Source organism: Protopterus annectens, chromosome 2.part2, assembly GCF_019279795.1.
Source record: "Protopterus annectens isolate FY-2018-M chromosome 2.part2, PAN1.0, whole genome shotgun sequence".
NCBI lineage: Eukaryota > Metazoa > Chordata > Ceratodontiformes > Protopteridae > Protopterus > Protopterus annectens.
The window spans coordinates 71,957,812-71,971,737 of NC_056730.1; the positions used below are offsets into that span (position 1 = coordinate 71,957,812).

The 13,926-nt window shown below is 41.1% G+C and overlaps 1 protein-coding gene across 1 annotated transcript in view; it reads left to right on the forward strand.

Moving 5' to 3' along the window:
- Nucleotides 1-1,967: 1,967 nt before the first annotated feature.
- GCLC (glutamate-cysteine ligase catalytic subunit) overlaps nucleotides 1,968-13,926 on the forward strand; it is a gene marked incomplete in the record, with an annotated part of 1,017,552 nt that continues 1,005,593 nt past the window's right edge. Inside the window, 1 exon segment of the mRNA XM_044063752.1 lies at nucleotides 1,968-2,618. Coding sequence (XP_043919687.1) covers nucleotides 2,469-2,618 — 150 coding nt within the window.

A 13,926-nucleotide genomic window follows, 5' to 3' on the forward strand; every position in this document is an offset into this window, starting at 1 on the left:
ATTTTCAAGCTCATTCATATTTTTGAAAGAAGAGGCCAAGTATGTGGCAATGCATGCTAATCTGTAGCTGTGTGATTTTATTACATTATGCTTAATTTTTTTACTAGATCCATACTATCTCTGTGAAGTACGTAGCTCACTCTTGTTGGTTTCTTTTATGTTACTAATTAATTTTTCTCTGTCTTTATCAATACTGACAGTCATATCAGGGAACTGCACTGACTCCGTGCTGATGGAAGTGGTAAATTTCAGGAAGGAGGTGGAGTTATTGATGTAATGGATAAACTCAGTGAGTTTAGATTTCTCACCTTGCCAGACTATGAATACATTGTCAATAAAGCAAAGGTAGCTAGTCATAAAACTCTGGTATTCACTTTGCAGTACAAATTCCCCCTCCCACTTGCCTAAGGCTACACTGGCCAGGCTAGGGGCCATAGCCGCTCCCATGGCTATCTCCCTCATCTGTTTGTAAACCTGTCTCTTTTTGCAGGACAGTCCTGATTTGAAAAGGTATGCCCTGAGAAAAAAACACATCAAAACCACAAATGTCTTGATTTTTAAGAGGAAAGTGTTTTTCTAAATGTTTTCTAAATTCTTGCAGAAAACTATGGTACTATATATATATATGTATATATATATATATATATATATATATATATATATATATATGTGTGTATGTTTATATTGCCTTACAGCAAGAGGTTCTCCAGTTCGATTCTCGACAGGGATGCCTTCTGTGCGGACTTTGCATGTTCTCCCTGCATTTGCGTGGGTTTCTTCCGGGTACTCCAGTTTCCTCCCACAATCCAAAGACATGCATCTGGAGCGTTTCTCCCCGGGCCTCGGCTGAAAATAGGCTCTGTCCTAGTCGGACTTTCCCAGTCAACAAATGATAAATAAATCTGAAACACCTTAGTATGATATAAAAACAACAGACGCAATTAGAATTCTAAACTGAGTCCTTATTTTGGTAAGGAGCTGAAAAAGAAAATACATCCTTTGCATTAAAGATGTTAGCATATTTCAATAAGAAATTACCTACTTTGGGTGTCCTAAAAGTTAGGTAACCCTATCTCCACTTTTCCCTCATTGATGCAAGTGGTGCTTCCATTTTTTTTTGTCTCATTCAGAAATGTGCAAGGCATACCTCTCAACCTCTTAGAACAGTAAAATCTGGACAAAGCCTGAAATCATGTTATGACAAAGACCCCAAAATAGGAACAAATCTTAAATATTGCCCTTATAAACTTAATAAGTTGCTGGAATAAAAGGATTTAAGAATTTGTGTTAGTATTGCTCTTATACTGGCATTATTCTCTTTATGGCTTTACAGATCACACTGGTAGTTTAAAGTGTGCACTTCCTCTTTGTCTCGTTCTTTTTGCTTTTGTTTGCCCTTATTATTTTTCTCCTAGTCATCTTCCTTTTTCTCTTGTTGGCTCCATTCCCTCTGCCTGGCAATAATTTTTCTCCTCTCCATTAACTTCTTTTCCCGCTTTGCATTTGCGCCAGTAGTGAGTCTGTGTGTCTTTCCCCTCACTTACCTTTCCTCTCATGTCATCATCTTGTTCTCTTTTCTGTTATTGCTTACTGTTTATTTCTTTAATGTATTTAAGATCAGAATTGCTACTGTATTGGTTTCATATTCTTCTAACATATATACACTGATTTTAAGCCTGAAGCAGGGCTACGCGGATCAGCGCTATACAGCAGTTATCTAATAAATAAATATACACATCAGAACTTTTGAGGACTGCTGAAACACATACAGGTTCAAGTAACTCTGTTGTTAATTTGTTGTAATATAGTACTAATGTTAATTTGTTGTAATATAGTACCTACTAATCAAAACAATCCCCAAAAACAGCTCATAGGCTTAAAAAAGTGAAGATTTGCCCACACTGCCGCAGCTCAACCACTCCCCTACCTCCAACAAAAGTGCTGAGTCACGTCCTACGTCATTCCACGCCCCCTCGAGTCACGTGATTCAGCAGTGGGCCAGCTACAGTAATTGGTGTTACAAAACCATTAGTTGAGTTGCTACTATTCTGTTTTGCAAATAGTTAAGCTGCTTGTAACAGCTGAAGCTGTATGGAAGATAGGGGTCCAGTAGATGAAAATCCATTCATTGTTTTGAGCGTCTTGTACTGATTTGTATGAGAAGCTGGAGGTTAACGTGGAGGGATATAGTATCAGTGCTGCTGAGCGCATCTAGCACGTTGACCTATTCGATGCTTATTTTCTGGTGCAACCTGTCAGTATTTTAAAGTGCAGAGCGCATCTTGGTCAGTAGGCGACTTTCAGTTTCTGACCGGCAGTTAAGGATAGCGACGGTAGAATATCCCGGTAGTACATCTTCTGTGAATTTGGGGGTGGTCCAAGGCTGAAAAGGCTCGAGTTTAGTGTCTCAGGACATCGGCCAAACATCACAAGCCCATACCTGTCAGACTCCCCATTTGTCTTTTGCTATGGGTTTGCTATCCCAGGGCTCGCCTCTGTCTTGGGAAGAAACTAAACAATATGCTGACCATGTAAGGAAACACGGCATCCAGCAGTTTCTCAACATCTACAACAAAGTAAAGGACAGGCAAAAGGATGTGTTGAAATGGGGCGACGAGGTAAGGCAGGATGTAATGTGCAATCGCCATGTGACGTTAAAGAAAGTAGTATAAACATGTATAGAAAACGGTCATGAGTGTTGTTGTTTGCTGTTATTTGGAGATGGCCGAAGTAGTCCTTTAGAAGCCGGTGTCTTTTGTGTACATTTGCAACGTGCTGCTGCTGTACATACCAACCCTGCCAACTTTGTGATCTGAATTCTTAAAGGTGAAATGTGCCTTTTACAGTCTATACAGAATGTGGGTCTTGTGCACATTAGTGCATGCAATCATATCCCTTACATTAGTTAGGTAGTCTGTAGTTTCTTTTCCCCAGAAAATGTAATTTGCACCCAAATTAATCTGTGCAGTGCAAGGTGGAATGGTCAAAGATGACGGAGCAGGGCTTCAGTACTTAAATTACTTTTAGTACTAGACGGAGCGTTGGCTTTTCTTTTTTCCCCTTTCTTTATAAGGTACAGCGTTGATCCATTTGGACCATTTTTTGTCCCAGTCTGGGGAAAAAAGCACAGTACCGTACCATATCGTCAGTACAGAAGGTTGTACGCACACAAGAATACATAGTTTACATGATTAAAATATGCATTTAGACAAAATCAAACGGTAAAAAATGTTTATAATTGTATGCAGTTTAAGTGATGGAAAGACTAGGTGAGGTTTTTACATAAATGTAAATATGGCACATAGAGTGAGAGGAGAGGAGGTTTCATGACATAGGTTAGTCTATTTCCAACTCCTGCTCACCTAGGATAAATTCTCGTTCTTCATTCTCAAACAGTTGACTTGTGCCTGTCTTGCAAGTCTCTTTCCACATCTCTTCTCCTCTCATCAGCTACTTCTAAGTATAGAGACTTGTGTATACTTTATATTGTTATATTATCATATCATACGGAATGTTATTTGGATAGTCCACATTAAAGTGTTTCATTGATTTTTGATTGATGTACAGTCTTGACTATTACTGTTGTAGTTTTGCTTTGAGCTAAAATGTATAATGTTGTTTTGTGCTTATGAAACTGTACTTGTTAATCTATGTTGTATGTGGATCTTACTTCTAGTAGATGTATAATCTTGTGTAATTATACTTGTTTCTGTGATGTAAAATTGCATAGTGCTATTCTGTTGCTATGTAATTGTACTTGTTAATCTATGTTATATGTCCGCTGTAAAAGGACTTGTGTCCAGTCTGAATTTCCCAGTAACCAAATGTAAAATAAATAAACAGATACGTGGTCCCAGAAAAAAATGAAGAAGAATGGGGTGTTCTGTTCTATAATTTTGATGATAGATATGTTATGTGACCCTAGCTATGTAATGTGAGAAGTATAAAGAATAGTTTTGATAGCGGTGGAATGCTATAGTGGTTTGAGTAAGGGCATAGAATGCAGATAAGGAGATTATGTGAACTCACTGAGGAATGAATTTCAGAAGGGAGCTAGTTCATTTAACTAGTTTTGTGCGGTATCATGGGAAATGGAGGTTATGATTTTTAGGAATTAGGTTATGGTATTGTTAAATTCTTTGCAGGTAGTGTCTATAAATAAAATTATTTTTAGCTTTGATATGAATTTAGGGAAGGCATCCCTTTGTTTTATGCAAGCATAAAGGTATTCACAAGCTTGTAGGGCCAACACAGAGTTGCAGTTGTCATCTAGTTATAAGGAATTTTATCTAAGGTTATAGTTTGAGGTACGCTGGGTAAGGTGGCTCATGAAAAAGGGGAAGGAGTAAAGTACTAACATTTTATAGATAAAATAATTCAAAATTAGCTTAGTTCTTTGAGCAGTAAACTTTTTACACTACTTGGCAGTGATGGTACAACATGTGTATCAATGATTAGCAAATAGTTTTGTTTTCTTTTAATTTCAGAATTTGTTTACAATGTAAGGTACACTAGAATGGGAGTAGGGACACTTCTTTATCCCAAAGCTTAGATCAGATTTTTTGAGGTCAAGACAGGTGCCAAAAAGACATTAGATTATGGTACCTTGACCTGAAAAGGTCTTATGGTGTCAGAATTGGATTCTGTGTTTTTTAGAAGTATGTCACTTTGCTTCTGTGAATTTTTTTTAAGAAGTCTGTCGCCTAAGAGTCATAATGTCTGTAGCTACTATAGCTACAACATGGACATTTGCCACCATCCCAAAGCTTGGTAGGCAAACAGAGGATGGAAATAGATTGCCAGGTATTTCTTCTGCATCTCACACACATGCACGTGCAACACACTAATCTCCAGCCAATTGAACGAATCATAGGCAGTTCACTAGAAGAGGGCTCGTTTGAGGATAGGCCAACCCTTAAAGAGAAGTGGCAGGCTCTGATAATTGAACTGAAGGTGAACATTTCATTGAATTAAATTGGCTTTGGTTTTGCATTGTGACTAACTATTGAAACTGATCATGACAAAAAAACTAAACTGTGTTTTCATGGACTGCTTTGAGTTTTTGTGGATCAAGAAGACGCCACTTTGGTTCTTGTGGAACCTATGGATAAGAGTCTAGACAGCTGTTGATGTAAGAGGTTGCTTAACAGCATAGTGCCACAGGGTAACCAATGGAGATAGTTGTGTTCCCTTTTGAGGGGCCAGGAAGCTGAGCTAGGTAACATTTTCAGTGAAGCAGACAGTTGTGTTCCCCCGTGAGGGGCCAGGAAGATGAGCTAGGTAGTATTTTCAGTCGTAGTAGTAGTGCAGCACTTTGTGAGTACTAGAAGTATAAAGTGATGTCTGAGCGTTACTTGGCTGTTACTCGTATATGTGTACTTGGTATCCATTCACCTTACTCTAATGTATACCTGCCTTCCCTTTTCCTCTTTCTTCTTTTATTGCTATACTGTTACTGTACTACTTTCCTCTGCTCCTTCACTGCTGCCTCTGTACTGCATTTTCGTACTTAACTTATACATGCATCTGTCGACATTTGCAATAACTGCTGCTATTTTTAAATAACTGTGCCTGTTTCATGTACCCAAATTATGTCTTGTATTGCGGTAACCTGGGCTGAGCTTGAAATTCATAATTGTTCATCAGTGCTCTACCCCAGAAAACTAATGTAATTTAAAAGATAATGTCTGACTGTAAGTTAGTGCAGAGAATTAAAGCTCTGAGCTGTCAGTGCATTGCTGCCTGTTAGGGATGCAAGGTTTGATTCCTTCCACCTCCTTTTCTTTATAGTATGACTGAACAAGTCAGTTAACCAGATAGTTCTTCTATGCCTTGTACCTTCCCTGAAAAGGGATACTTGTGTCCAGTGGCCTTACTTGGTTATCAAATGACTGTAACAGAAATAAAAAAAAATAACATTGCTTAAAATTATTAAACTTTTGTTGTGTAGAGAATTGCTTGTCACAGAAATGTTACATGGGCAACCCCTTGCAGCCTCATTGTATTTACAGACTGCCTAGATATCTCCTGCTGTACGTTACATTACAGAGAAACAGATTATGTTCAAACATGTAATAAGGTCTTCTGAGGTGCAGTCGAGTATTATTCAAGTTCTTCCCCTGGATTTTTGTCTGCATCTTATATCAACGTATAGCAGGTTCTTTGGTTGAGGTTGCCAGGCAGGTCTTGAAATGGCTGCTTAACTTTGATTGTTTATTAGATGTCTTTATTGAACAATTTAAACATTTGCTTTGCAGAAATGTACAGCTTATTTTATGCTGTTTGGGTATGTGGCTTGAGAGATGACATATGATGCATGTGTAGCAGTTTATGTATGTGAGGCAATTTAATTCATATCTTACTTATTTTATGCAGTGTTTGTCAGTCAAAGTTGGGATTATTTATAAATATAGTTTTGCTTTTCTTGCAGTTTTTTTTTTTTACGTTTTACAACTAACCCATAGACATAGGACCAATGTGTATGCATTTAAGTAGTGCTGTTGAGCTGGTTTCGGGTAGCCACCTATGTAGAAGTTGGCTAGCCAGGAAGCGTCTTTGGTGGGATTGCCTTTCTTAGTTAGTGGTGACGGAGTTCCACTTCCAGTGCACCAGAAGCTCCAGTGGAGGCTACAAAAGCTTCATCTGGAGCTTTGTAAATTTTGTTTGTGTGTGTGTGTGTGTGTGTGTGTGTGTGTGTGTGTGTGTGAGACGGAAGAGTATTTATAACGGGTGGAGGTTTAGGCAGTATGCCTGGGACAGCTTACTAGCCAGACTGGTCAACATTGGATACATGGCTTGGCTAGTGACTAACTCCCATACCTGACATGTGACATTAGAAGATTGGATGAGTTTAAAAATGAGTTTTGGCAGAAGACTATCCTCGGTTAGTTAGATTTGCTTGCATAGTGTGGAGTGTGGTGGTTTACTTTCATCAGCTTCAGGGACACATGGCCAGTAACTGATCCCTAAATTCTGGGGACCATCTGAGACCTTGCAGCTTCCAGCAAATCATACAGACAAATGCAGTCTCAGTATTCTGTTGCTGACTTGATACTAAATGGCAGGAATTACTGAAACTGGACTACTCCATCTTCAGGATGTTCCCACTATCATAACAGAAATTGTCAGGTAAATTGCAGTGGGCAGTTTGCCACCATCCTGGCAAGTATTTGGCTATTAGTGATAATTTTATATAAATTTATACCTGTCACATGCAGTGAATGCTTTTTAACCATTTGCACATTGTGCCTGAAGTCTAAGTTATTATTTATTACTACACTAAAGTCTTATCAGCTGTAGGCATGGAAATATTATTTATTATATTTGGTGGTGTGGTTTGTAAAAGCCCAAAGCAGATCATTTTACAGTTGTCAGGATTCACTTTCAATGTATGCCAGATGGTGTGCAATGCACATGGTAATTATATACAGTGTGTCTGTGCTCCATCCAGGCAGTTCCTACACTTCCCACATCTGGCACACATTCTATCTATAGCTAGTGATTTGTGGGGTGACATCTTATTGGGGATGACAGATATACTGTGGAGTCTTATTTCGTGACACCAGTACATAACCCACAGAGCATGTCTTAAATGACGTACGACTCTGTACTGTCACAGACATGCAACATCATTGAGTGTGTTTGGATTGTTGAAGACCCCCTTCTGCTGCATTCTTTTGGAGAGCTCTTGCAAGATATTCGCTGCTACACAACATAGTGGTATGTAGGCTGCTACAGCTGTTGATTGCCTCTGGCAGACCAGAGTCAGTGGTGCTTGAGGAGCGGTCTGAGGAACTGGTTGTATGGGAAGAGCATGCAAGGCAGAGCTGTGGCACTGGCAAAGAGGTGGTGTCTAGCCCACAGCTATGGGCCAGAATAGGCACAACAAACATTAGAACTGATGCATTCAGTGCTACACCCAGGTTATGCTTTAAGGTGCATTTACTGGCCACGCTGTGCATTAACATTACCTAACCCACATAACACAGCAATGAGGGCAGAGCACAGTTGTTAGCATCTGCACAGTTGGAAAGGGGCACAGTAACAGGGATCAGCAGTGGGCATATGGGGGGACTTAGGATGTGGAAGGGACTGTGTGACACAGCTAGGTAATTGAGAGGAGGTATTTACTGTGTAGTGTGGGGTGGTATTTCCTGAGAGGGCAGCTGGCCCTTATAAACAAAGACATTGGCAACCTTCAAACACTGGACCCCACCCAGTTTGGGTTCGTGAAGGGCCGATCTTGTCTCCTGACCCTGATTGACTTCTTCAAATCGGTCTCCAGAGCCATGGACAAGGGTAAGGTGGTCCACACAGGCTGACACAGCCTATCTAGACCTTGCCAAGGCCTTTGACACCATCCCCCACTCTGGAGTCATAAATAAACTTACTAAGCTGGGCATTAATCCCTACATCACCCAATGGGTTGCTAACTAGCTTACTGAACTGTAAAAGTAGCCAACTCCAAATCCAGTTCCAAACAAGTGACAAGTGGAGTACCTCAGGGTTCAGTCCTGGGACCGCTCTTGTTTGGCATCTACTTCTCTGAAGTACAGGCCAACACTAAGGGACTCTGGCTAACAAAGTTCGCAGATGACTGCAGATGACTGCAAACTGGGAGCCATTATTGAATCCCTAAATGATGTGGATACTCTACAAAAGGGCCTTACAGAAACAGATGCTTGGTGCCAGAGCCATGGGCTCAAGCTCAAAGCCAAGAAATGTATAGTTATCCCCTTTGGGGAAAAAACATGTAGCCGTGAATTACCATATAGGTGGCAGTACACTAAACACCGAAAGTGTGATAAGAGACTTAGGGACACAGGTGGACAGTGATCTCACCTTCGAAAACCACATTGCCACAACAGTCAGGAAATCCTTCTATGTGGCATACCTCATCACTAAGGGCTTTTCATCCAGAAAAAAGGAGGTCATTGACCCATTGTACTCCTCCTTCATTAGACCCATTATAGAATACAATGCCCCATTTGGTATGTACCTCTCAAGACATCTGCAACAACTGGAAAGGCCACAGAAATACCTCACTAAAAGAATCACAGGCCTAAAGCAGATGCCCTACGCTGACCACCTTAAAAAACTCCAGCTATACTCTGTCGCATATCGTCTACTCAGAGGCGATCTCTGCGTAGCATACAAGGCCATGTCAAACCTAGAGCTGTTGGACATGCTACACTTAAAGAAATCCCAATCCCTCAGAGCCACACGCTCCAGGGATCTAAACCTTGTCATCACAATAAGCAAAACATGCTGGGGGGATAGGTTCCTGACCCAGAGACTCCCCAAACTCTGGAATAGATTGCCCATACATGTCAAGCAGAGTGCTTCTTTGGCCCTCTTCAAAAGGAACCTTGATGATTGGATGGGAGAAAGGAAATTCACCCCGGGGATCACATCAGTCACCCTGCTAGACAGGGGTCCTGGGAAGTAAATAGTGTGGGAAGAAATAGCCAGGGAATTCTTATGGCTAGGCTTGTATAGGCCCTAGGGCTGATAGCCTAGTACCAAGCTATGAACCTATGGCCAGATATTGTGGATGCTTGCTTAGTACTTTTTCCAGAGACATGCTCTCTCAGATGTTTTTGCACTGTGTGGATGTGGCTGTGACAGGTGTGTATTCCTCAGGTGGGAAGAATCCAGACAGTAAACCTCCCCAGCCATAGGTGCATCTCAACAAACAAAATTCATGAGAGCATCAGCTCCCGCTGACAAGGTCGATGATGAATTGTGTAACAGTGAATGCCTGGCCATGCTACTTGCATGACTGCCCTTAACCTGTGTCAGCATGAGTGGCTTCATAGGTTCATAGGTAGGTACTAGGCTATCGATCCAAGGGCCTATGTAAACCTAGCCAGCAAGGTTCCATAGCTTACACCACCCAAGAAAGTTATTTTCCTGTGCCACTGTCCAGCAGAGACAGAGAAGTGATCCACGGGGTGTATTTCCTATTTCCCATCCACTTCTCAAGATTTTTCTTAAAGACTGCTAATGAAGAACTTTGCCTGACATAGATGGGTAGCTTGTTCCAGAGTATAGGAAGTCTCTGGGACAGGAATCTATCCCAGCAGCGTGAGGCCAGTAATCCTCTTTGTGAGGTACTTCTGTGGCCTTTCCAACTGCTGCAGATGTCTTGTGAGGTACGTTCCAAAAGGGGCGTTGTACTCTATAATGGGTCTAATGAGTGACAAGTAGAAGGGAACAATGACCTCTTTTTTTTTCCTGGATGAGAACCCTTTTATGATGAGGTGTGCCACATAGAAGGACTTCCTGATTACTGTGGCAATGTGGCTATCAAAGGAGAGACTACTGTCCACCTGGGTCCCAAGGTCTCTTATCACGCATTCGGTGTTAAGTAGATTGCTGCCTATGTTGTAGTTCATGGGTACAGAGTTTTTACCAAAGGGGATGACCCTGCACTTTTTGGCATTGAGCTTGAGGCTATGGCTCTGACACCAGGCATCTGTCTCAGTGAGGCCCTTCCTGTAGGGATGTCCACATCATTTGGGGACTTGACTATGGCTCCTAGTTTGCAGTCATCCGCGAACTTCGTTAGCCAGAGGCCTTCTGTGTTAGCCTGTACTTCAGAGAAGTAGATACCAAACAGGAGAGGTCCCAGGATGGAACCCTGTGGTACTCCACTTGTCACTGCTTGAGGTCAGATTTGGAGTCTGCAACTTTTACAGTGTGGGTTCTGTCAGTGAGCCAGTTGGCAACCCATCTTGTGATGTAGGGATTTATACCTAGTTTAGTGAGTTTAGCTATAATTCCAGAATGGGGAATGGTGTCAAAAGCTTTGGTGAGGTCAAGATAGGCTATGTGAACCACCTTACCCTCATCCGCAGCTTTGGTGACTGCCTCAAAGAAGTCAATCAGGTTCAGGAGGCATGATCTGCCTTCAAACCTGAACTGGGTGGGATCCAGAGTTTGGATGTTGCCATTGTTTTTTTTGAGTTCCATGGCCTTGCAGACCAGGCTCGTCAGGCTAATAGGTCGATAGTTCCCGGGATCAGTGGTGGCTCCGCCTTTGTGGAGTGGGATAATTGTTGCTGTGGGCCATTCAGTGGGCACAAAGCCTGATGTGAGGCTATTATTGAACATGGTGATTAAGTGGGGAGACAGTTTGTTCTGAAGTTTGTGTAAAACGCAGCCTGGGATGTAGTCCAGTCACATGGATGCTGTGTTTTGGCTTTAGAGAGTTGAGCTTTTACCTGCGTAGTTGTGATTACAGGGACTCTTCCTACATCAGGCTTACCACCATTAGATGGTGTTTAGGATGGAACAGCACATGGCCTTGATCTACTTGCCTTGTGGGGTGTATCCACAGTGGAGGCAGAGGAGTGAGCACCCACGGGAATGGTATCCACCCTAGCATGTGGAGGTAGATGGTCCTGTAGAGGCAATGAAGACACCAAGGTGCTTTTTCTACATGGCAGTCAGTTGATCCAGGTTGCATGCCCTCACGTATGCTGGCATGCAGGCCATACAATATACTAGTTATCTGTACTCTATCAAAGATGGCATCTGTCTTTGCCCAGTTGACTGTTATGCATGTTCATTGTTAAATGCCCATTGTGAAACCCTGTTGAGGCAATGAGTAGGAGCCATGACAGTAACATCTTCTGGCCTGCTGCTCCTGACCACTGTCCCTGCGGTGGTGCTACTGCTGGTATGTGAGAAGGGGAAGAGGGTGTTTCCTTTGCAGAGTTGCAAGCATGACCTGTCCTTCCACACCCCCTGGAGAGGTGTGGATGGGTTCCACGTGCAACAGAGTTGTGTCAGTGGATGTGGGTAATAGTGTACCCTCGACAGTAAATCGGTGATGACCATAGCACTGTACACTCAGACTGTGCTAGGGTTTGGTTGCCATCATTGTTAAGCTTCAGTGCAGCACTGACATCAAGCATGCTGAGTTACACAGTGAAAGACCCGTGAACATACCACCTGTAAAAGCAGACAGATAAGTCTTGTGTAAAATGATTTGTATGTGAGAATCCTATTCCTTAGTGCTGTAACAACATTGCATCTAACCGTATATGCACAGTATGCAAGTGAAAAGTACCTTGTGTTGTGTGCCATTGTGGCTGAATCACAGATGTGTCCATGGAGGAGGCATGGTGGTTAGGTATTCCCAGCAGTGTCATGGTAAAGCAGACTGGACCGTCTTTCATGGGTCTCATTGTCTGTTTTCTTTTGTGTGTGTGTGAGATTTGTAGCACTGAACACTTTCAGTCTGTCTATCATGCCATTAATGCACAGTGGCATTGTCAGTTTGCTGTGGTCTGAGTGTAAGGGAAAGTAAAAGAGCACCGATTTAATGCTGAGTCGGGCTTAGGACTCTAAAGACCATGGGTAGATGAAGCCCACAAATTCTAGTTCTAGCAAGACTGCTTCCAGTGTCTGTTTTTAGTTTGCTTTGTTTAATTATCATCCGCTTTTCCACTAGTTCCAGGTTTTTTTGCTGAAATTGTACATGCAGGACCAGCATCAGTTTTTTTCTGCATTTTTAAGTATCTAGTTGATTTACTATTAATAGCAACTAAAATCAAAAGTGTTAGCATGTCTGTTAGCATAGTGTCCATGTGTTTATACCGCACACCATCAAGGAACTGTTATTAAAGTATGTAAATACAGATATGATATAAAGGCAGGGCGAATGAGGAATATACTATGTTCAAGTCTGTGGGACATCCTTTTGCATGTTGTATTTGCACTTTTTTCTTTTTAAATTGACCGGTGTGGTATTGATTATCTTAAAAAAAATTTGTTAGATGATTGATACCATTGATGAATTAAAAAGCTAAATTTTACACAGATAATAAGATGCACAAAAGGCTGTTCCACAGATTTTAACAGAGTGCATCTGTGTGTTGTGGCTGATGCTATAAATGTAAGTTGGAAATTTAAGATTAGAAGTGAATGCTGAGGCACAGCATTTGCTTAACTGTAAATTTATGAGTGCTTGGAAAGAAATTGCAGTCTTTGTTTTGGGGATATACATTCTTAAAATTTCATTGGGGGGGCCTTTAGGCTCTGCATAATGTGGTGCAAAACCTAAAAATATGCTTGGAAAAGTCACTTTAAACTGTTGTGCTGTCCAGCATGCATAGACGCTTTGTGTTTAGAGTGAGATTTGAAATGTACGGTTTTGAACTTCTATATACCAGCGTGTGATTTTTTTTTTTTAAAAGGTCAGTGCAGACAAGGAATCGGAAGATGGTAGACTTTACAAAATCATCTCTGCCCTTCCCTTTCCCCTCTGCCAGCTCATCAGGCTTGATGTTGAAAAAAATTGTGTTCATTACCTGTATTCATTGTTGCCAGGTAGCCAGAGTGCTGCCTCTACTTTTGTTGTTCTGGTCATGCTGGTTACTTAGAGATATTTTAAAAGGACAGCTGTGCATTAACCCGCATCAGTGCATCCTACCTAATGTCCGCCATCCAAATTGTTTTACGATAAGCAAATTATATAATATATTACAGACGCAGGAATAAAACATGTTTTTTTTTTCCCTTTTTATTGATGTTTTGGAACAGTAATGTCTTGCCAGTTTACTGTTTGGGTTGGTACAACTGAAGTGTGAACATTATAAGTACAGTTTTTGCTTTTTTAATTTTTTAATGTGCCTTTTAATACTGGTGTGTACAAGACAGCTCCCATTAAGAATAAAATACCATGTTGCTATTTCTTATGAATGGGTCATGAAAATTTTGTTCAATAATTTGTTGTGACAAAAAATAATTATAACAATTTGTTTAACAGTAACATTTAAGTGTTTGATCATCGGGCATAGAAAATAAACCCCATAGACAACCTGTAGTCCTTATTTTTCTGCTTTGGCATGCTCTGTATTATTTGTGTTGAAATGTCTTTTTCTGCTTTGGCATGCTCTGTATTATTTGTGTTGAAAT